Here is a 22,931-nt window from a genome sequence, read left to right as displayed (position 1 = left end):
TGGAGCCATTTCGCTCATGTTATGTGAACTCTACAACTGTCATCGGCAATTTTTGCTGCTTGAACATGTGAAACGAGCATTAGTCGTGGGCCATTTTCTTTAACTGCTGCAAGTAAATTGCAGCAAATTCATCTGCAGCCAAATTGCACAAACCTGCCATTTTGATTCGAGTCTATTTATATTTTTGAAAGTAGGGCAATTAACCATTTCTTCTCAAAACAGTAAAATATAGCTCTAATAGACTGGGTGGTAGGTAATTTCACAAGTCAGTTATTCTAAGCAAGATACTCATTTTTGATGAAGGTGCTTCTAGGGGTGAGTGCTTGGAACAGTGAGGCTGTAAGCCTAAATAACTTATCTGTATTGACATTTCCCGGAAATATACATTGAAGCTATCCTTTGTCAGGCCCTATGGCTAACACATGTGGCACCTGAAAAGCACAAGCAGACAATCCCTGCTGATGTCACATGAGGTGATTTCCTTGAAGTGCATCGACTTCCTAGCAATGGTGTCAGCGAGTTCTCTTTTCAGTTCTTTTGTGTTTATTTTAATAGTCAGTCTCTGCAAAGTCTTTTGGTAAAGCATGCCCCTTTGAACTTGCTGAGTTACTATATTTATTTTGTCATCCTCCCAGTCTTCTCCACACACTGCTTTTGCCTGGTACACCACCTACTGGCTGGTTCTTTCTAGACTTTCCAAATGCTGTTTCCCCCACCCACAACCAAGGAAGACACTAAATAAAGAATAACATTGAAGGTTGTTTTTAAACTAAAGTATTTTATTTTCCTTCTGCTCCACCCCGCCCCCCCAATTTCTTGTTTGCAAATTTGCCTTCCTACATCCTTGTGTGAAATGACTGAGCTTCGGATCAGTATCTACTCAAAGTGAAAGATAAGGTACCTCTCATTAAAGGAATGAAGTATCTAAGAGCCATCCTCATCTCGGTGATGGTTTTAAAATGGTCCATAGTTAAATTGAATTAAATAGGCACGAGGACCATCTCGAGTGAAAATTATCGGAACCTGGGCCTACTTTGCATGATTAGGAAGGCAGCCCCACAGTAACATTTTGTATTTCTACATGTGGTTGAGGCCCGATACGAGACTCCCAAAACAAGCGTTCTACTCGGAGCTCCGGCAATACAAGAGAGCCCCAGGTGGGCAGAGGAAACGCTTCAAGGACACCCTCAAAGCCTCCTTGAAAAAGTGTAACATCCCCACCGACACCTGGGAATCCCTGGCCCAAGACCACACAAAATGGAGGAGAAGCATCCGGGAAGGCGCCGAACACCTCGAGTCTCTTCACCGGGAGCAAGCGCAAGCAGCGCAAGGTGCGCACGTCAACCCAAGCACCCCACCCACCCGCCCCTCCAACCACCGTCTGCCCCACCTGTGACAGAGACTGTAGGTCCCGCATTGGACTCATCAGTCACCTGAGAACTCATTTTTAATGTGGAAGCAAGTCATCCTCGGTTCCGAGGGACTGCCTAAGAAGAAGAGAAGGCAGACAAACTGGTGTTAGTTTGGATTTTTGTCACCTCAGAGTTTCAGTTCTGTACTGACTGCAGTACACTTCAGCTGGTGTTAAGCCAACTCTCTGAATTTTCAAGTTTAAAAAGAGCCCAGTTGGTTCACTAAGCCACCTTTATGTTTATAACATGAAACATTACACTGGCCAGTCAGCAGAATTGTGTGCATGAGATTAAGTACACTCTGCTCTCCCGTAACCAGATTGTTAAATAAGACTGGGCAGTAGAATTCAGTGCTGCCCCCTCACACTCTTCTCAAAGCAGTTATTGGTGCATGAAGCACCCTCTGTGACTCAGTTAAGCACAGGGTTGCATATAATGTGGTAGGAGAATAAAGGAAGGGGGCAGAGATAGAAGAATAGAGCTAAAAGAAGCAAACTAATCAAAAGTGATTTACACAGTTCAGAAAGGAAAAAGGAAAAATATAAATGGAGGGAAAAAGACAAATAAAAACAAAAAAAAAATACGTTCCTTGGATCCTCATCCAAACAATGGGACATGTTGCAAAACTGCAGCAACAGGCAATTATGTGAATTTGATATTTAGATTCTGGATGCGCCACCCTGGGAACCCCACTTCCTGTTGTATGGGAAATAGACTATAGCTGTGGTTGTTTCTGTTTCTGGGCAAATACTGGTTACATAATATTTTACAGATCCTTAATGAACTTTACAGATCACACCAGTGGAGAATTTCTTCCTTATAAACTTGGGTTAGGTCTGACAAGTTTGTGGGATGTGTCAAAAGCATGTGGAGTTTCAACATAATTCCCCAAGGGAAGGTTTACAGGCCCAGATGCCACCTTGTTTGTACAGCATCAGACAACGCCCTTCAATCCTGGTTCTGTTTGGTGAAACCATGACATTTTGCCTAGTTTGATCCCCAAGTTATATCTTAGGACCTCATGATGTGCTTCTGTACCTGGCTGCCAAAACTTTGCAACGTTGAGAAACACAACTAAAAATAAATATTACACTTCAATTTTATTTGGTTCAACTATTATAAAGAACACTTGAATGAATATTGATCCATACTTTTCCCTTGTCCTAGTTGTAATTTGTAATTCTTGTCTACAGGTGTGTGCACATACCATTACTTAGGCGGTGAACAAAAGTTCACTTTTGATGCCAACACAATCCAGTGTTCAATAGTGAGAGGAGGAAATAGCTGTCATGTAATTAATGTTGGCACAAAAATCTTCATGTGGTAAGACACACAAATCTATGGGATATAGTCTTTTCAAGCCACAACAAGCCTCTCTTTGTCATGAGTTTGCTTCAGCTGATCTGTTTTTCCTCAGTTTTTGGCCAAGTAAAATAATGAGATCATTCCACTTCAGAAATGTCCTGCAATAACAGCACCCAATCCAAACAGCCTCAATAGCTGGGCTATATTCAAGAGCCTCACTTTTTGAATGCTTAGCCTTGTGTAGTCTGCTGTTCTAGAAAATTCTGGTGCAGGAGGCAGACCCTTTAAGAGACGTTCTACACGCTGGGCTTGATCGGCCGCCATCGTCGTCAGCCGGCAGAGCTCCGATTCCTCCTGTGGTACTGCACGTGACTGGGAAATAAGGGCCGAAAGATGCTTTCCGAGTAGATTGGCAAAAGTAATCTTCTCTGCCCAAAGGTTAATTTCGCCTTTTTCAAAAAGTAAGTCATATTCTCCCTAAAAATAAAGGAAATACATTCAGTCTACAAGGGTAACATAGGTCATAAAATACTCCAGAAGAAACATCAAACTAAATCTACAACACATTATTCATTCATGGGATGTGGGCGTCGCTGGCTGGGCCAGCATTTATTGCCCATCCCTAGTTCCCCTCGAGAAGGTGGTGGTGAGCCGCCGCCTTGAACCGCTGCAGTCCGTGTGGTGAAGGTACTCCCACAGTGCTGTTAGGTGGGGAGTTCCAGGATTTTGACCCAGCGACGATGATAAATCCTTTCTGATAAATTCTTACATACGTTCCCATTTCATAAAGTGTAGCAAAAGTTAATATTTTTGAAAAAAAGGAACTGATCAGGCAGTATTGCATTGTTAATGTAACAACTCTGCCACTATGGTTAGAAATACCCTGCAACAATGTAGTTTTAAAACAAATGTACAGAGTGTTGCTTATCCTTACAGTAGGCCTGGGTTCCAAGAATTAAGCCAGTGCAGGGGAGTGACAGTTCTGCAGTCTCCAGTTTCACTGGGTGAATATTTACACAATGAGGGATGAGCCTGAATACTGGGCATGTCCTCACACTTAAGACCACAGGCAGATAAGTCTTTCCATTTAAGAACACTCTATACTGTATTAAGTAGTAATCATTAATTTAAAAACAAATGAATAGGAGATTCTTGCAGGTCCTGAATTTCTCATAAATTTAGTCAGTAGGATGCCAGTACTTGTGCTTAAGTTCTTCTTTCAAATATGCATAACATATACATACACGAGAGGTCAGGTGAGGCTAACTCAGTGACAAGGCGCGCTGCAGAAAATAAAGCCTGTGTGTCACAAACCCATTTCTCTATAGCAAATTTAAGGACACTTGTTTCCATTGGTATGTCCCATTTAGTTTGACTTGAAGATATAACCCAGAACATTAAAAACTTAAAAATTTTTGATTATAGATAACGGGAAAAAAAATTGGTCACCTACGCACCCGTTTTATGGGTGAAAAAAATAAGAGTTGGGAGGACCATCTACCTGTTGAGAGAGATCGTGCCCAATCTGCCCTGGAAGTGCCCCGTTGGGCAGCCAGCGTCTTCCAAGTGTACAGAGCACCTGTCTAAAACAAGCGTTGGGGCCCTTGTATATGCTAATCAGGGGCCTCACGTCTGTTTTAGCACATGCTCCGCTCAGCCTCATGCAGCCGTCTTCAGGGTGGGCGTGTGTGCTGTGAGGAGGATGCCGAGAAACTCCAGGATGATTTGGACAGGTTGGGTGATTGGGCAGAAGCATGGCAGATGCAGTATAATGTGGATAAATGCGAGGTTATCCACTTTGGTGGCAAAAGCAGGAAGGCAGATTATTATCTGAATGGCAATAGATTGGGAGACGGGGAAGTGCAATGAGACCTGGGTGTCCTTCTGCACCAGTCGCTGAAGGTAAGCATGCAGGTGCAGCAGGTGGTTAAGAAGGCAAATGGTATGTTGGCCTTCGTAGCGAGAGGGAACATGGATCTCTTGCTGCAGTTATACATGGCCTTGGTGAGACCACACCTTGAGTATTGTGTGCAGTTTTGGTCGCCTTATCTGAGGAAGGATGTTCTTGCCATGGATGGAGTGCAGCGAAGATTCACCAGACTGATACCTGGGATGGCAGGAATGACGTATGAAGAGAGATTGGGTCGATTGGGCTTATACTCACTGGAGTTTAGAAGAATGAGAGGGGATCTCACTGAAACTTCTAAAATTCTAACAGGACCAGACAGACTAGATGCAGGAAGGATGTTCCCGATGGCGGGGGAGTCCAGAACCAGGGGTCACAGTCTAAAGATAAGGGGTAAGCCATTTAGGACAGAGATGAGGAGGAATTTCTTCACCCAGAGAGTGGTGAACCTGTGGAATTCTCTACCACAGAAGGCAGTTGAGGCCAATTCATTAAATATATTCAAGAAGGAGTTCGATATATTTCTTAAGGCTAAAGGGATCAAGGTATATGGGGAGAAGGCAGGGACAGGGTACTGAATTTGGATGATCAGCCATGATCTCGTTGAATGGCGGAGCAGGCTCGAGGGGCCAAATGGCCTACTCCTGCTCCTGTCTTCTATGTTTCTATGTGCCACCCACTTAGTGCCAGTTTCCAGCACAAAACCAATTTCCCAGTCAATGGGGGTAATTTTAACCCCCAAGGGCAGGTGGGGGAAGGGTTAAAAAAAATTAAAAAAAAGGGAAACCTGACCCAGCCTGCCCACTTCCGGTTTTAACGGAGGTGGGTCAGCGGGCAGGCAACCAGTCCACTCTCAGGAGGTGGATCAGCCAGTAAAATATTTTAAGGAGGCTGCGTGCCTCCATTGTAAGTAATGTTTTATTTTTAACTTCTGCAGGCCAGTTTCTCGGGAAATCCGGAAGATGAAAGGAGACGTCTGCCCAAGGCTTGCTCCTAATTGGGCCTTAGCCTTTGTCTACATAAAACCAACGAGTTGCAAATACCAATTTGGTGTCCAGGTGTAGCTCGCAGGTCGAGGTCCATGAAAATTTGGCTGACACCAATGAGGTGCCAACCTGCAGGTCAGTCTTGGGAGGGGTGGTGAGCAATGTTTCCCCCAATTTATTTTTGGGTACATGGCCCCTTTAAGGGGCTGTGCGGCCCATTCACAGTTGAAATTTAACATTGAGAAAGGTGGTCCCAGGCTGCATGCAGCTGGCAGAGGGAACGTTGGTGGTGAGGTAAATTGGAGGTGGGCGAGTCCGGGCTGGCAGCTGCCCGCAGTATTATCAAGGAGCCAGGAGGAGCTCATCGTCGGTGGCCTCCATCAATGAGAAGGAATGGATCCACCAGGCAAGTGTCTTTATTGCACTGCTTGTGGGCCAGGAAGAGCCAGGAGTGCTTGGCCACCCGACCCGCCAAGCTAACCTTTTAAACATCACGTGATCGGCCGACTGCACCCCCCCCCCCCAAAACAACGTTCGATCTCCCCCACAATGTCTGATTAATCCAACTGACTCGCCCCCCCCCCAATGATGTCCGATTCCCCCCCCGCCCCCCCATCGTGTCGGACTTATCTGCGATCCACTCTCTGGCAACAGACAGCCAGCCTGTGAAGTTGCTTGGCTGTCAGATGGGAAACGTGTTGAGATAATTTAAATCAGGTTCGCAATTCAGCAGAACTTGCAGGAAACCCTCACTTCTGGGGAATTCCCATTCGCATATCCTCCCCTCCGCTCTCTTCCCGGCTCCGAATTATCTGGCCCAATACATTTAAGGGTTCCTTCAAAGATTGAATGAGGAAGTACACTAGCCAGTTGGAATTAAGCTATGCAGACTAACAGGGTCCCAGATCTGATTCCTTACCTGAGGAATTTAGTTGATTTCAGCCAGGATAACATATGGGATTGTACAATTCAGCACAGTGCTTCTGAGCGAGGGACAGGAAATAATAGTCAGCAATGGTTCCCATTCCTGATCACTATCCAGTGAGCCCCCACTGCAAATTGTGCATGCATGGATGTTGGGTTAGGTCAAAATTGGTTCAGTTGTAATGTCGCCCTCGCCCCCTCCCGGTGGGAAGACAGCCTGTTCACATTTACCTTGCCTTGTAACACAAAGAATAGATAGTTGGGCAAGGAAGGGGAGGGTGGTTGGTGCCCATAGACCGCACCACAACAAAGAATCAGCACCTTCATTAGAATAGGGGCAAAAAAGAAAAACTGCATATAATTTAGATGGGCAGGATCTAATAGTGACACAGTGCGACCAACTAGGTAACTTATTTGTTAGTTTTACTTTCATAACAAAACAAAACTTCAAAAAGAAGAATTGGGTTACATGCTTGGTTAACTTTTGAAAAGACTCAGGGAACAAGTTCCTTATAAACGTACCAGATTTTCATTCGCTGTATCTCCTTCCATATCATCTTCTCCCAGCATCCACTCAATTAGGGCTACAATTCCGAGGGAAGTTTGGCTCCAGAGCTGTAAAAGTTCGCACAGCACACCAAGGCCAAGATCCATAGCCAGAGATGGATTAACGACAGAGAACAAAATATCTATATGGGGGGGGGGGGGGGGGGGGGGGAGAAATAAAGTGGTAAGAATAAACTTAAATGCAAAAATGTTACAGCTGTCCGATGACGAATCAACATTTGAAATTGGCATTGACATGTTCTCTTTTTTGGGTATTTTCCATGACAGAAATGTGGCGTGAGAATCAGCAAGGAACTTGCAGCCACATTGCTGTCACTCAATCAAGAATGCACACCAGTGATTCAATGTCACCACCCAAGCACTGACTTTCATAATTGTACAGCAAAGTTCTAAAGACCGACAGAAGAGCAGAAAACATAAATAGGGGTAAGCAAGAAGTACTATCTTTACTATAAGAAGACAAGGTAGGCAGGAATTCCATTTACAAGCACATTGCGATTTACTGTAGTCAAAAGAAAAATCAAGCCAGGAAGCATTTTCTCTTCTGTGTTGTGCATTATTGAGTGACAGAAATACAGTATCTTAATAGCCAAGATTCAACGCACAACATAGTATGGGTGTTCCGGTAGGGGAGGGGGAAATGTGTAAAACCAAACCTTTTCAAAATTCAGCCTTTTATTTAATAACCACAGAACTGCCAAATTCAGATCATTCAAAACATTTTTTGATGCACTGTGATACTAATCTCTAATCTGGGAATCTCTCACAATTGTATTGTATTTCACACGTCAATTTTTCATCCATTTTTATTTTAAGAACATAAGAAATAGGAGCAGGAGCAGGCCATACGGCTCCTCGAGCTTGCAATAAGATCATGGCTGATTTTCTACCTCAACTCCACTTCCCCACCTGATCCCCATATCCCTCGATTAGTGCCGAAAAATCTAACGATCTGAGACTTGAATGAATATACTAATCGACAGAGGAGCCACAACCTTCTGAGGTAGAGAATTCCAAAGATTCACAACCCTCTGAGTGAAGAAATTTCTCCTCATCTCAGTCCTAAGTGGCCGACCCTTTAACCTGAGACTATGATCCCTAGTTCTAGACTCTCCAGCCAGGGGAAACAGCCTCTCAGCATCTACCCTGTCAACCTCTCTAAGAATTTTAAACATTTCAATAACTCCTCTTTTCTTCCCTAATTAGCACTCAGTAGAATGACACCCAATCAAGGAGTCGATACTTCAGGAGAGAAAAAGAAAAAAAAAAGATTGCTGGAATCTCCCCCAAGATCCTGGTGGGTTAACCAGAATTAATTAGATGTTATATTTGTGTGACATTTTACAAATAAGATTCCTTCATTTTAAATCTTTCAGTCCAACTAAAGGAGCAATTGGCACAAATACAGCCCAACAACAACTTGCACAGATATAGCGCCTTTAACGTAGAAAAACATCCCAAGATGTTAGGAGGGGTGGCTAAAAGATTGGTCGGAGGTGAGTTTAAAGGATGTTCTTAAAAGGAGGACAGGGAGGCAATGTCTTTTTAACTGGAAAAATCACCTCAATGCTTACCCTGAGTATTCTGCTGCTGCAAGATCAATTTCTCAGTATCTATATAAATCATCATAAATTTTTTTTAAATGATTGCTATTGTGCTATGCCAAATGCATGATGGGTTAGCCTGGCTTTTTGGAGATATTTAACAAAGTAATGATCCTGGAAGTGTTCGTGACAGATCAGATCAATTAAATAGATTGTTGTTTTTAAAATAACTACTGTGGATTAGGTACTGCCTGCTGCAGTAGCAACACATCAGTGATGGGATACAAGTTCTCACCTGCAATTCCCAGATACTGAGTTCTCGAATTTAAATATGTTACCAGAAAATACTGAGCAGAGATCAGGTGCTTCCCCATGGGAGTAAACAGTCACCCTAAAGCTGTGTTGCTCTCTTCCAAAAGCCACAGCAGGTCTAAGAGCTCTAAGGTGCCTCTCCACAACAACAAGCATTTAAATAGCACCTTTAACGTAGTAAAACGTCCCAAGGTGCTTCATAAGAGCGTTATCAAACAAAATTTGACACCAAGCCACATAAGGAGATATCAGGACAGATGACCAAAAACTTGGTCAAAGAGGTAGGTTTTAAGGAGCATCTTAAGGGAGGAGAGAGAGGCTGAGAAGTTTTGGGGGAGGGGATTTCAGAGCCTAGGGCCTAGGCAGCTGAAGGCACAGCCACAAATTAAAATCGGGGATGCGCAAGAGACCAGAATTGGAGGAGCACAGAGATCTCGGACCTAGATGGTTTGTGGCATGGGGAGACTAACAGAAAAGGGAAGGAAATAAACAAAGGGGTTTCAGCCCATAAGGCAACTGCCTCCATCCTGCTTAGCATCACCTCAGTGGTATGGTCAAGAATGGAATAGCCCGTCATCACTCCACGGTGCAGGTACCAGGTTCTTTTCATTGTTTTTTACTTGTCAACTTATTTCTACATTAGTGAACAGAGGAAAAATACACTCACACAAAGGGGCATTTTTTCCTTTTTGTTAATGTTAGCAAAAATGTCAAAGCATAAATTGGGATTCTCTCCTTCATACCCGGTCCTTTTTTTAAACCAACATTAATGAACAGAGGAAAACATACTCCAAAAACAGGAAAGTAAAACTTAAGCAAAACTAGTTTTATACTTTCAATTATTGGAATATTATCAGAATACAACATGGGTGAGGTTAAATGTTTTTTTTGAAATTCTTGTTATTAGGGCTTCCCCCAGTGTTGCTGTCGGTAAACACACTATATTGTTTCAGTCAAGAAGGAAAACACTCAGTTATAGGTGGAACCCACTTGTTTCAGCAGCCAAAACTTGTTCCGTTATGTCTAGGAACACATAGTACAGTTAGTGAACATAATAGAGATCATTATAATGGGTAAGTTCATTTAACTGTTATGTTCAGATGGGAGAAAAAACACTGCTGGTTTATACAAAATGTGTGGTCTGAGGTTGGTGCTTTACAAGTACAATTCTTCGCCAGCATTGCAAAAATTTCATTTAACATGATTGTTCTTCTTTGCTTGAAGTACAGCCAATCAGAATCTAATTTGCATCTAATTATTTAAACAAGATGACCCTTTTTGGGGTGAGTGTTGGTTACACTGTTTCATAAATTGATCAAGTACAGTTGTGGTGATTTTTTGTTTTACTGGATCTTTGTATAACTCGTTGCCCATCAGTATGTCCAGTCTTGAGAAGTTCAATTTTACAGGCTGCTGTGACATCAACATGACATGCCATGGAATAATGGGATAGAAGGTCTTGCCTATAATTCTCCCAGATGTTGAGTTCTTGCATTTAGCTGAGTTGTACACTTAGTACTGGAGGTGGGTTACATAGAAAACCAGGGCAAGTGAGGGGGTGGGGTGGGGGGTGGGGGGTGGGGGGGCGACACAAGTTCATTACTAAAGCAAACCCAAATGGGTAGAATTTCCATTTGGCTTTCAGGGCATGAGTTGGGCAGTGTGTTATTAACGTTAGTGTATTGTCCCAGCCTGATCTTGGGAGGTCTGCTTCATTTACGTAGCTTGGGCAAGCTCCCAACCCATACTGAACCTAGTGTTGGGAGTTCTCACACGGGGAGTGGGAAATTGCATGAGTGATGGGTAAATTTAAAGGGATGAGGCTGTGTCATCTTCCAGGTTATTCAGTGACAAGTCAGTGTCGGCTGGAGCCCTCCCGCTCTGACAATTTCCCCTTTTTGTCACAAATCCAACTCGCTGCTTGGTTCTGGAAGAAATCCTTCCATTGCATGCCGAGGAGATTTGAATGACAAAGGATAACCTTTGGGACATGTCTTGTATGCCACAAGCTTAACCTGCCTTGGGACCTGAATAGTACAGGTAGACTATCCTTTATCCGCACTTCCGACAACCGAAAACGCTCTAAAAACCGAAAGTTTTTTCGTGGAGCGTAAGTCGTGCGCACGACATGACCCGAGTGGCGCCAAACATGACAGGAGTGGTCCGGGAGCTCTGCCTTTCCCTGTGAGCAGGGCAGAGGGTCACAGAGTTCCCTCCTGGGTAGGAGATTGCAGGCCGAGCCGGGCAGTGTGAAGGAGGTACCGGGAGAGTGAACCCAACAATACAGCGGCCCGTCCGATAGCTGTAGCGGCCCATCCGATAGTCTTTTCTCCACCCCCCCCCCGCCCCCCCACCTGATTTGCGGGCCAGCTTAGTGTAGGAGTCAGCCGATATCCGGCTTTCCCACAACTGGCGGCGGCAGTCGAGCCCCAGACCCCCGCTAAGTCAAGGAATTCAGATACGGAGCAGGGGGAGCCGGAAACCTCGATCTAACGGCAGAAATCAGCAGCCGTTTTGTTAGGGGAAGAAAAAAAATGCTAGGGGAAGAAAAAAAACCTAGCATTTTTTTTCTTCCCCTAGCATTTTTTTTTAAACAGTCAGGCTGTGGAAAGAGTCTCTGTAGCTTAGCAACAGCTTCAGAGACGCTTCCAAGGCAGGGCCCGAGTGTTTACAAGCTGTTGCTAAGCAACAGTGTTTGTTGTCAGATACGGAGATAAAAACCTTCTGAAATCCGAAAAATTCCAAAAACCGAAACACAGCTGGTCCCAAGGTTTTCAGATAAAGGATAGTCTACCTGTAATAGTTTTGAATAACAGAGATGTGAGGACAACTGAGTAGTTTGAAATTTTCCTGAGAAGATCGAATGGGTGAGAAAGAGTTCATGATACGATCACTCGTACAAGGTCCGTGGAAACCATGGACTTGATTGGCCCAGCTGCCTTTTCTCATAACTTTTTCTTACAGTTTCATAAGTACTTAAGGAACCTGCAACTGCAATCTGCTCCTGTGCCTCTTCCAGTTCCTTCCTTGGCTCAGCAGTTTGTAAAAATACAACAGTGACCTGGGGACAAGTCTTCCCATCTGCTCCTGACTTCTGCTTATTGCCTCCTGACAGTATTGCAGCTCAAATCAGCAGTGTGGGAGACTGAGCGTACATCCCTCAGCACTTTGAAGCATGATGTTGGTTAGTCAGTAACAACCAGATCAAATATTTTGATAAAGTAGTTTTTCATTAATGAATTGATTATTTGGACAGTCAGGCCTCCATCAGCATCAGTGCTGACAATGTACCTTAAATGAATCTCATTGGGTACATTTAAGGACATAAGAAATAGGAGCAGGAATAGGCCACTTGGCCCCTCGAGCCTGCTCTGCCAAAATTTGGATCAAAATAACACTTTGCTTGATCTTGGGATGCCCCTTTTGCAAGACTATTGTTCCATTTAGGCAGACCTCTACTATCCCCCAACCCACTGAATCTCCAGGGACAGTCAGTAAATTATTTTGCCCCTCAAACAGTTCACTGTTCCCAGTGCGAGCACAATTGTAATAACAACCCCAACGTGTCATCGTAAGTACTGCATGACAAGCTGGGGAAGCTGCAACATAGGACTCATAGAATGGAACGGTTACATCACGGAAGGCGGCCATTTGGCCCTTCCAGCCCGTGCTGACTCTCAGCTAGTCCCGCTTCCCCCTGCCCTTACCTCACAGCCCTGCAATTTTTTTTCCTTCAGATGCTTATCCAACACCCTTTTGAAAGATTAAATTGAGTCTGCCTCCACCACCCTTTCAGGATGTGCATTTCAGATCTTAACCACTTGCTGTGTATAAAAGTGTTTTCTTACGTCGCCTTTGGTTCTTTTGTCAAACTCCTTAAATCTGTGTCCTCTGGTTTTCGACCCTTCTGCCAGTGGGAACAGTTTCTCTCTATCTACTCTGTCCAGACCCCTCATGATTTTGAACACCTCTATCAAGTCTCCTCTCAACTTTCTCTGCTCCAAAGAGAACAATCCCAGCTTCTCCAGTCTATCAACGTAACTGAAGTCCCTCATCCCTGGAATCATTCTCGTAAATCCTTCTGCACCCTCTCTAAGGCCTTCACGTCCTTTCTAAGTGTGGTGCCCAGAATTGGACACAGTATTCCAGTTGGGGCCGAACCAGTGTTTTATACAGGTTCATCGTAATTTCCACACTTTTGCACTCTATGGCCTAGAAATTGGGTTGAGGCGCCAAGTTCGCCTGAGCGCAGGATTTAGCGCAGCGTTCGAGGCTTTAGCGATCGTCAGATACTCAGTTTCATTGCCCCTAGAGGGAGACGGGGTGAGGCTCGAGGCGCTCTGCGTCCCTCTTAGGGCGCTGAAACTGAATATCGCAGCGCAACGTGCCGCAGCGCCACACGCTGCGGCACGGCACGCTGCGGTACTGCAGGCCTTCCTCCCACTGTTAAGGGGGAGGGGCCTGCAACAGCGCGAACCCCGATCGCGAGTGCCGGCAAACGAGCCCGGCACCAAGGAGAAGTGCCGGGCTCTCGGGAAACAGCCGGCAATGCCGTGAGGGGTGTGTCAGGAGGCCGGGAACGGAGGTGCTGGCAGGCGGCCGCCAAAAAAGGCGGCCGCCCCACACCTCCACCTTAACTTGCGCCGCTGCCGGCTCAGTAAGGCCCCGTGAACCGGGCGCGGGTAGCGAACAGCACAACTGCGGCGTTCGCAACCAAATATCGCGAACGGGGCGCTGCGCACACCGATGACGTCATCGGTGGCGGCGCAGCGCAAAAGGCTAACGCCACCATTATTGCCCCAACTCAATATCACGGGAGGCGCAGCCAGTGGTGCTACAGCCACTGCCTGCCTCTTTAGGCGCTAACAAGTGGCGCTACTCACCCAATTTCTCCCCCAATACCTCTAATTATGAAGCCCAGGATCCCATAAGCCTTTTTAACTGCTTTCTCAACCTGCCCTGCCACCTTCAACAATTTATGCACACATACCCCCAGGTCTCTCTGTTTGTGCACCCCCTTTAGGATTTTAACATTTAATTTATATGTCCTCTCCTCATTCTTTCTACCAAAATACACCACTTCACACTTTTCTGCTTTAAATGTTATCTGCCACGTGTCCGCCAATTTCACCAGCACTGTCTATGTCTTCCTGAAGTCTATCATTCTCCTCCTCACTGTTCACTATACTTCCAAGTTTTGTGTCATCTGCAAGTTTTGAAGTTGTGCCCTGTACACCTCAGGAGTGTGACAACGCCCTTGGCACAGCACAGCACCCAGCCACCGAGCCGACACAAGCCACAGAAAAGCAACAGCGAACACAAGCCCCCATCCCAAAAGCTTGTCGACTTCAGGGGGGAAGGCCGAGGAGGGGTAATGTCTACGTTTAAATAAAATCATATCAAAAGTGGCAGAAAATTTACATTTGAGTTTATGATCCCTCGTTCATTATTGCATTGCCACATGGCTGCGGTTGGCAATACTGCTTACTGCGCACCTAGCTTTCTAAAAATATAAATTAATCTGGCCTGAAAGGAAGGGAGGATTCTTGTTTTGAGAGAATTCATCAGGACCTTTGCTATTCTGTGGGTCTGACAGCAGGATCGTGTCTGGACAGAACAGGTAAACAAAGTATTGAAACAGACTTACTTCTGCCATGGAAACTGGACTTGAAACCTCCGCCCCTCCCCATTATATTCTTATACTAGCTGGAGTGCCCGGCGGTGCCAAGGGTTTTTTGAGGGCATGTTGTTGTTGGAAGAGAGAGAGAGAGCGGGTGGGGGGGGGGAAGAGAGAGAGCGAGTGGGGGGAAGAGAGAGAGCGAGTGGGGGGGAAGAGAGAGAGTGAGTGGGGGGGAAGAGAGAGAGCGAGTGGGGGAAGAGAGCGAGCGACTGGGGGGAAGAGAGAGAGCGACTGGGGGGAGGGGGAGGGGGGAGAGGGGGAGGGGGGAGAGAGAGAGGGGGGAGAGAGAGAGGGGGAGGGGAAAGAGAGAGGGGGAGGGGAAAGAGAGAGGGGGAGGGGGAGAGAGAGGGGGAGGGGGGAGAGAGAGGGGGAGGGGGAGGGAGGGAGTGAAAGGGGGAGGGGGAGAGGGAGGGGAAGGAGAGAGAGGGGGAGGGAGGGGAGGGACGGGGGAGGGGGGAGAGAGAGAGGGGGGGAGAGACAGAGGGGGGAGGGGAGAGAGAGAGAGGGCGAGTCCCCGGCCGCAAACGGAGCCGAGCCCCGGGACCTTCAGGCTTTGAGAGGGGGGCCGGGCCGGGTTGCCGGGGTAACCCTCTCCCCCTCCCCTCCCGCACAGCCCGCCCCTCCTGAGCCCCGCCCCCCCTCCCCGAGCCCTGCCCCCCCTCTCCGAGCCCCGCCCTCCCCTCCCGAGGCCAGGCCTGAGGCGGCTTGAGACGGCCGATTGCGGCTGGCCGGGCCCAGTTGCCGGGGTAACCCTCCTCCCCTCTCCGCCCTCCCGATCTCCGGGACCAGGCCTGGGCGGCTTGAGACGGCCGATTGCGGCTGGCCGAGACCGGTTGTTGGGGTAACCCTCTCTGCTCCCCCCTCCCGCTCCCCTCCCGAGCCCCACCCCCCCGCTAACCTGCTCGCTTCCCTCTGCCCGCGCTCTGTGGGCCCTGTGTGGAGGTGCGCGTGCGCCGTGCAGCGCGCCAGCCTTTACCAAGATGGCTGGCCGCTGGTTCGGAATCGGACCCAGCGGGATGGCCGGTGCGTAGCTCGGGTGTGGCTGGCAAGGAGAGGCCCAGGCTTCAAGGCCTGAGGCCTCAGGCAGCAGACCTGGAGAAATCAAACAGATAATGGACTCATTTATTACACACAAATTATATAATGAGTTAGTTGGGCTCCTAAGTACCAAATTTGTGGTGGATAAAATGCCCTCCACACACAGACAAACTGGGGGAAAAAAAATCGAGGGAGGAATCAAGATGGCGGCAGCTCAGCTCGGGTCAGAACCATAAGGCCCGCCCACACACGCAATGTGACGCACCGATTGGTCAACCATCAGGTCACTGAACTGTAGGATTGGTCAATCATCACGTCACTCAACTCTAGGACGGCCCGCCCGCACACGCAATGAACCCGCCCCCGTGACGCAGCGATTGGTCAACCGTCGGGTCGCTCGACTGTATGATTGGTCAACCTTCACGTCACTCAATGCTAATGAGCGGATAATGAGCGGAATTTTGAACGTTTTTTGGATACCGTCGGCACAATTTTTGTCTCACCGAGAAGTAAATAAGCTTATGACCGTTCTGGAATCGTAAGCTTTCTTTTGATGTACGCTCTATAACTTTTGAGTGTATAGAAGACAGACAGACAGACAGACGAGCAATTATATATATGTATATATATATAGATAGATTTCGAAAATTAATTGTTTACTGCTGGGTGTCAGTTATGCTGCATCACACTAATAGCAATTCATGGTCGACCTAACGGAAAATAAACAATTCTTTTGTGTGGCGAACTTCTTTTCTACAAATAGACTGCACCACACGAGAGAGAGAGAGATCTGCACAGAACATGCTTTATGCTAAACAGCAGAAGCAGCATGCTATAGACAGAGCTAAGAAATCCCACAATCAACGGATCAGATCAAAGCTCTGTAGTCCTCCCATATCCAGTCGTAAATGGTGGTGGACCATTAGACAACTAACGGGAGGAGGAGGCTCCATGAATCTCCCTATCCTCAATGATGGCATAGCCCAGCACTCAAATGCAAAAGTCAAGGCTGTAGCGTTTGTAACTATCTTCAGCCAAAAGTGCCAAGTGGATGATCCACATCGGCCTACTCCTAAGGTCCCCACTATCATAGAAGCCAGCCTTAAGCCAATTTGATTCACTCCACAGAATATCAAGAAACAGCTGAGCACACTGGTCACAGCAAAGGATATGGGCCCCAACACCATCCCAGCTGTAATGCTGAAGACTTGTGCTCCAGAGCTAGCCGCACCTCTAACCAAGCTGTTCCAGTACAGCTACAACACTGACAATGTAGAAAACTGCCCAGGTATGTCCTGTCGACAAAAAGTAGGACAAATCCAATCCGTCCAATTACCGCCCCATCAGTCTACTCCCAATCATCGGCAAAGTGATGGAAGGTGTTGTCGACAGTGCTATCAAGCAGCACTTACTCACCAATAACCTGCTCACTTGATGCCCAGTTTGGGTTCCGCCAAGACCACTCGGCTCCAGACCTCATTACAGCCTTGGTCCAAACATGGACAAAAGAGCTGAATTCCAGAGGTGAGGTGAGAGTGACTACCCTTGACATCAAGGCAGCATTTGACTGAGTCTGGCATCAAGGATCCCTAGTAAAACTGAAGTCAATGGGAATCAGGGGGAAAACTCTCCACTGGCTGGAGTCATACCTAGCACAAAGGAAGATGGTTGTGGCTGTTGGAGGTTAATCATCACAGTTCCAGGACGTCGCTGCAGGGGTTCCTCAGGGCAGTGTCTTCTTCAGCTGCTTCATCAATGACCTTCCCTCCATCATAAGGTCAGAAGTGGGGATGTTCGCTGATGACTGCACAGTGTTCAGCGCCATTTGCAACTCCTCAGATAATGAAGCAGTCCATGCCCGCATGCAGCAAGAGCTGGACAGCATTCAGGCTTGGGTTGATAAGTGGCAAGTAACATTCGCGCCACACAAATTACAGGCAATGACTATCTCTAACAAGCGAGAGTCTAACATTTCTCGACATTCAACAGCATTACCATTACCGAATCCCCCACCATCAAAATCCTGGGGGTCACCATTGATCAGAAACTTAACTGGACCAGCCACATAAATACTGTGGCAACAAGAGCAGGTCAGAGGCTGGATATTCTGTGGCGAGTGTCTCACCTCCAGACTCCCCAAAGCCTTTCCACCATCTACAAGGCACAAGTAAGGAGTGTGATGGAATACTCTCCACTTGCCTGGATGAGTGCAGCTCCAACAACACTCAAGAAGCTCGACACATTCCAGGGCAAAGCAGCCCGCTTGATTGGCACTCCATCATAGATACATAGAAGATATGAGCAGGAGTAGGCCATTCGGCCCCTCGAGCCTGCTCCACCATTTAATGAGATCATGGCTGATCATCCAAATTCAGTACCCTGTCCCTGCTTTCTCCCCATATCCCTTGATTCACCAACATAAACATTCACTCCCTCCACCGCACCGTGGCTGCAGTGTGTACCATCTACAAGGTGGACTGCAGCAACTCGCCAAGGCTTCTTCGACAGCACCTCCCAAAACCACAACCTCTACCACCTAGAAGCACAAGGGCAGCAGGCGCATGGGAACACCACCACCTGCAAGTTCCCCTCCAAGTTACACACCATCCTGACTTGGAAGTATATCGCCGATCCTTCATCGTTGCTGGGTAAAAATCCTGGAACTCCCTCTGTAACAGCACTGTGGGAGTACCTTCACCACACGGACTGCAGCAGTTCAAGAAGGCAGCTCACCACCACCTTCTCAAGGGCAATTAGGGATGGGCAATAAATGTTGCCCTTGCCAGTGACATCCACATCCCGTGAACGAATAAAAAAAAAGACAAAACTGTAGTGACCTCACTTCGATATGTATATGTATTTTTCTTTTCTGAATGATAATTGAAAAAAGGACTTGCATCATCAATCCATCTGTAACTTTGTTGAGCACAAGAGAACTATTATTCCATATAAAACTAAATTTATTATAACCTACAGTGCACTGGCTGAAATTACCTGACTTAAAAGGGGAAGCCATTAAACTTGATGTGAGGAGACAGCGAAGCCTACTGTTTTCATAATGCAGTGATATGTCTCAACATGAATGATATCATTGCATATGTGCTTGACATACAACTGGAAAAAGGTTTGACAAACACTTTTGTAGAACAGTACCCTTTTAAATCTTTTTTAAAAAGTTTAAAAGTTAAAGGAATGCAAGACCATAAATCTCTAACTTTGCCATTCAGGGCAAAACCAATAATTGCACGTAATGAATGTGATTAATGGGTAGCACTGTCCTTATGTTACTCAGCTTACAGCTGTTATACATTGCATGCTAACATGTAGTGGCGCCATATTTATCTCAAGGTCTTGAAACTATAATCATTCACTACATGAATACCTGTATGATAATAACCTGGTAAGTAGCAGCCAACATAAATTCAGCAGTGGAAGGTCTGCCTAACCAACTCTCATTGACTTTTTTTCCTGAGGCTGTGACATATTCAGTGGACTGTGGAAAACCCTATGAAGTGCTGCACCTACATTTCCAAAAAAAAGTCAAAAGTTCTGCATAAAAGCCTAATTAAGCTTAAATTGGTGGGCATTTTGGGTAAAACTTGGGAATATATAAGAAACAGGCTGAATGACAGGAAGCAGTGCGTAATTGCTAGGGGAATTGTGTTGAGGTGGAGGGCGCCTTGTGGGGAAACCCAGGGTTTGGTGTTAGGATATCCACAGTTTATAATTTACGCGAACTTGGTACCAGAAGCTTAATTCAAAATTACCAAATTTGCAGAGGATGCTAAACTAGGAAAGGCAGTTGATTCTGAGAAGATGGCTTGGGCACTACAAAATGAGGTAATACATGTAAAGTGGGTGGAACAAAGCGGATAAGTTTAACAGATATTGGCCTAGAAATTAGGTTTGCCTCCGCCAGGGCTTTTGCGCCCGAAATTTTGCGCCCGCGATAATTGCCGCTGTGCCCGCCAAAAATTCAGCTGCCCCGCGCCCAGACGGCTGCGGGCGCTAATGGAGGGTTTCAGCGCCTCGCTGTGGGCGCTGAATGCAGGTTTGCGGCGCTAATCCCCCGCTGCGGCACCCGATGCGGTGCGGCAGGCTGGGGTACTGCAGGCCTCCTCCTTCTGTTAAGGAGGAGCTGCCTGCAGCCGACCGCTGACCGGTCGATTCGCCCGACAAATGAGCCCGGCACCTCGGAGAAGTGCCAGGCTCGCGGGCCACACACATCAGTGCCGCGGGGGGGTGGTGGAGGAGTCCGGGGAGGGAGGTGCGGGCAGGCGGCCGCTGGCCGCCGCTCCACCTTAATGCGCCAGCGCTACGTGCTGCAACATCCCGTTGAACAATCGTTGGTTGCGGCTGCCACGGGCGAGGCGGCCGCAACTGAATTTGGGCGTCCGGCCGTGTTACCACGGCAACCGGGACGCTGCGCACACCGATGACGTCATCGGTGCCGGCGCAGCGCTACCGGCTAACGCCGATGGTAGGGCCCAACGCAATTTCGATCGCAGCTATAATTCCGGCGCAAGGCCCTCTAACGCCTCTAATTGGGCGCTAACCCCACCGAATTTCTAGGCCATATACTCCATGAGTAGTGTTGAAATAGCTAACAATAACTTTGAAAAAATACAGGGGTTTAGTAGAATCAACATTCAATGCATCCAATCACAGTGGAGCAGCAATCAACAAAGCAAATAGTGCTGAACTAAATGGTAAAATAATAGAGCACAAGTTGGAAGAAGCAATGTTCAAACTGTATATTCCCCTGGTCAGACCACACATTGAGTACTATGTCCAATCTGGTTACTCAAACATACGGAAGACATTCAAGCATTGAGGCAGTGAAGCGAGAAGTCACATGGCTGATCTCTAGCATAAAAGAACTGTGTTATGAGGAAGTACTGGAGAAGCTTGGGTTTTTCAGCTTGAAATTAGACGATTGAGGGGTGTACTTAGAGATATAAAAGTTAGTAAACAGTAAAAAGATAGATGTAGAACACTAATTCAAACTAAATCAGGACAGAGGACAAGGAGACACAAGTTCAAACTAGTAAAAGGCAAAGGTAGTTCTTCTAAAAGGAAAGTTAGATGCAGGAAGGGGGGATTTCAACTACCCCAAAATTAATTGGCCAGAAGAGGTAGCTAAAGGGGATAAGGGAATGGAGTTCCTACAAATATGTACAGGACTCCTTTCTAACCCAATATGTAAGAAGGATTCGCTACTGGATCTAGTAATGGGGAATGAACCAGAGCAGATACGAGAATTAAAAGTAGGGGAACATCCAAGCGATAGTGACCATAATATAATACACTTTAAGATAATAATTGAGAAGGACATAAGCATGACAAAGACCAGGGAAATAGATTGGAGAAAAGCCAATTTTGAGGGGCTGGGAATTGAACTTCAGAAAATAAAATGAACAACAATATTGGCAAACAATGATGTAGAACAGCAATGGGAAACATTTAAAATGGTGTCCAACAGAGTCCAGGAAAAATATATTCCACTAAAAAAAACAAGAACAAACTAAATACAAATGAGACACCATGGATGAATAAAGACATAAGGGAAAAATTGAAGGTAAGGAAAGAGGCGTACACTAAGTACACGGACAGCAGGGGGAAAGCATGACAAGGGAGAATACAAAGAGATTAGGAGAGAAGTCAAAAAACAGTTAGGAAGGCAAAGAGGAACTATGAAATTAAATGATCAATTTTAAAACAAAATATTAAAATAGTCGAGAGGCACATAAATAAAAAAAGGTCGGGATGGGAATAGGGCCACTAAGGGATGGACATGATAAAATCACAGGCAGCAATAGCGAAATGTGAGAAATATTAAGTAATTATTTTGCTTCAGTATTCACTAGGGAGATAGATCAGGTGGACATGACATCGGAAGATGAGATTAGAAACAATATTACTGCATTTAAAATAAAGAGGAGAAATATTAAATAAACTAATCAAATCAAAGAGGATAAAAACCCCTGGTCCGGATCGATTGCATTCGGCATTTTAAAAGAATCTAAAGAGATAGCAGAGGTAGCATTACACAGATTTAATAAATCATTAGAAAAAGGTGTAGTGCCAGAGGACTGGCAGATAGCTAACATTATATCTATATTTAAGAAGGGAAATAGAACATGTCCAGAGAACGATGGGACCAGTCAACTTAACATTGGTGGTAGGAAAAATAATGGAATCCCTACTAAAGAGAGAAATAGAAAAACATCTAGAAACCAAAAATAATAATGAATAGTCAGCATGGATTTCAAGAGGGAAAGTCTTGCTTCACCAACCTCATTGAATTCTTTGAAGAGGTAACAGAGAGAGTAGACAAGGGTAATGCAGTAGATGTGATTTATCTAGGTTTCCAAAAGGCCTTCGATAAGGTGCCCACATAATAGACTAATGAATAAGGTCAGAGTATGCAGCATTCAGGGGACAAATAGCAGAATGGATAGCTAGCTGGCTGCAAGACAGAAAGCAGAGAGTAGGGGTAAAGGGTAGCTATTCAGAGTGGCAGAAGGTTTGAAAAGTGGGGCCCCACAAGGATCAGTGCTGGACCACTGTTGATCACAATTTATATCAACGATTTAGACTTTGGAATCAAAAACACAATTTCTAAATTTGCGGATGACACCAAATTGGGGGGGGATAGTCAACACTGAGGAGGACTGCAACAAATTACAAGATGACATTAATAAACTTGCAGAATGGACAATATAATTGGCAAAATGAATTTCAACACAGATAAGTGGGAGGTATACATTAATAAGGCTGGTCACATATTACTTGGAAAATAAGAATCTAAATGGGGGTAGAGGAGCAAAGGGATCTAGGAGTACAAATACACAAATCACTACAAGTAGCGACGCAGGCTAATAAGGCCATTAAAAAAAAACAAGCACTAGAGTTTATTTCTACAGGGACAGAATTGAAAAGTTGTGAAGTTATGCTAAACTTGTATCGAAACCTTGGTTAGAACACACATGAGTAATGTGTACAGTTCTGGTCGCCATATTATAAAAAAGATATAGAGAGAGTACAAAAAAGATTTACAAAGATGATACTAGAAATGCGAGGTTATACCTATCAGGAAAGGATAAACAGGCTAGGTAGAAAAGAGGTGACCGAGGAGTGACCTAATAGAGGTCTTGAAAATTATGAAAGATTTTGATAGAGTAAATAGAGTGCTTCCACTTGTAGGGAAGAGCAAAACTATAGGCCATCAATATAAGATAGTCACCAAGGAATCAA

The 22,931-nt window shown here is 45.8% G+C and overlaps 1 protein-coding gene and 1 long non-coding RNA gene across 2 annotated transcripts in view; one reads left to right on the top strand and one right to left on the bottom strand.

Moving 5' to 3' along the window:
• Positions 1-1,380: 1,380 nt before the first annotated feature.
• Positions 1,381-22,931, bottom strand: part of thada (THADA armadillo repeat containing) — a 502,870-nt gene continuing 481,319 nt past the window's right edge. The window contains exons 36-37 of the mRNA XM_085980649.1: positions 7,056-7,222; positions 1,381-3,194 (exon numbers count right to left, since the gene is read on the bottom strand). Coding sequence (XP_085836775.1) covers positions 2,865-3,194; positions 7,056-7,222 — 497 coding nt within the window. The 3' untranslated portion in view covers positions 1,381-2,864. The remainder of the gene's footprint in view (positions 3,195-7,055; positions 7,223-22,931) is intronic.
• LOC147121086 (uncharacterized) overlaps positions 7,371-22,931 on the top strand; it is a 58,844-nt gene continuing 43,283 nt past the window's right edge. The window contains exons 1-2 of the long non-coding RNA XR_015076438.1: positions 7,371-7,526; positions 8,307-8,397. This is a non-coding gene — a long non-coding RNA (uncharacterized LOC147121086). The remainder of the gene's footprint in view (positions 7,527-8,306; positions 8,398-22,931) is intronic.

Source organism: Somniosus microcephalus, chromosome 3 (assembly GCF_052327205.1).
Source record: "Somniosus microcephalus isolate GS21.2 chromosome 3, FLI_Smic_1.0, whole genome shotgun sequence".
Lineage (NCBI taxonomy): Eukaryota > Metazoa > Chordata > Chondrichthyes > Squaliformes > Somniosidae > Somniosus > Somniosus microcephalus.
This window is presented reverse-complemented; position numbering and strand designations above follow the sequence as displayed.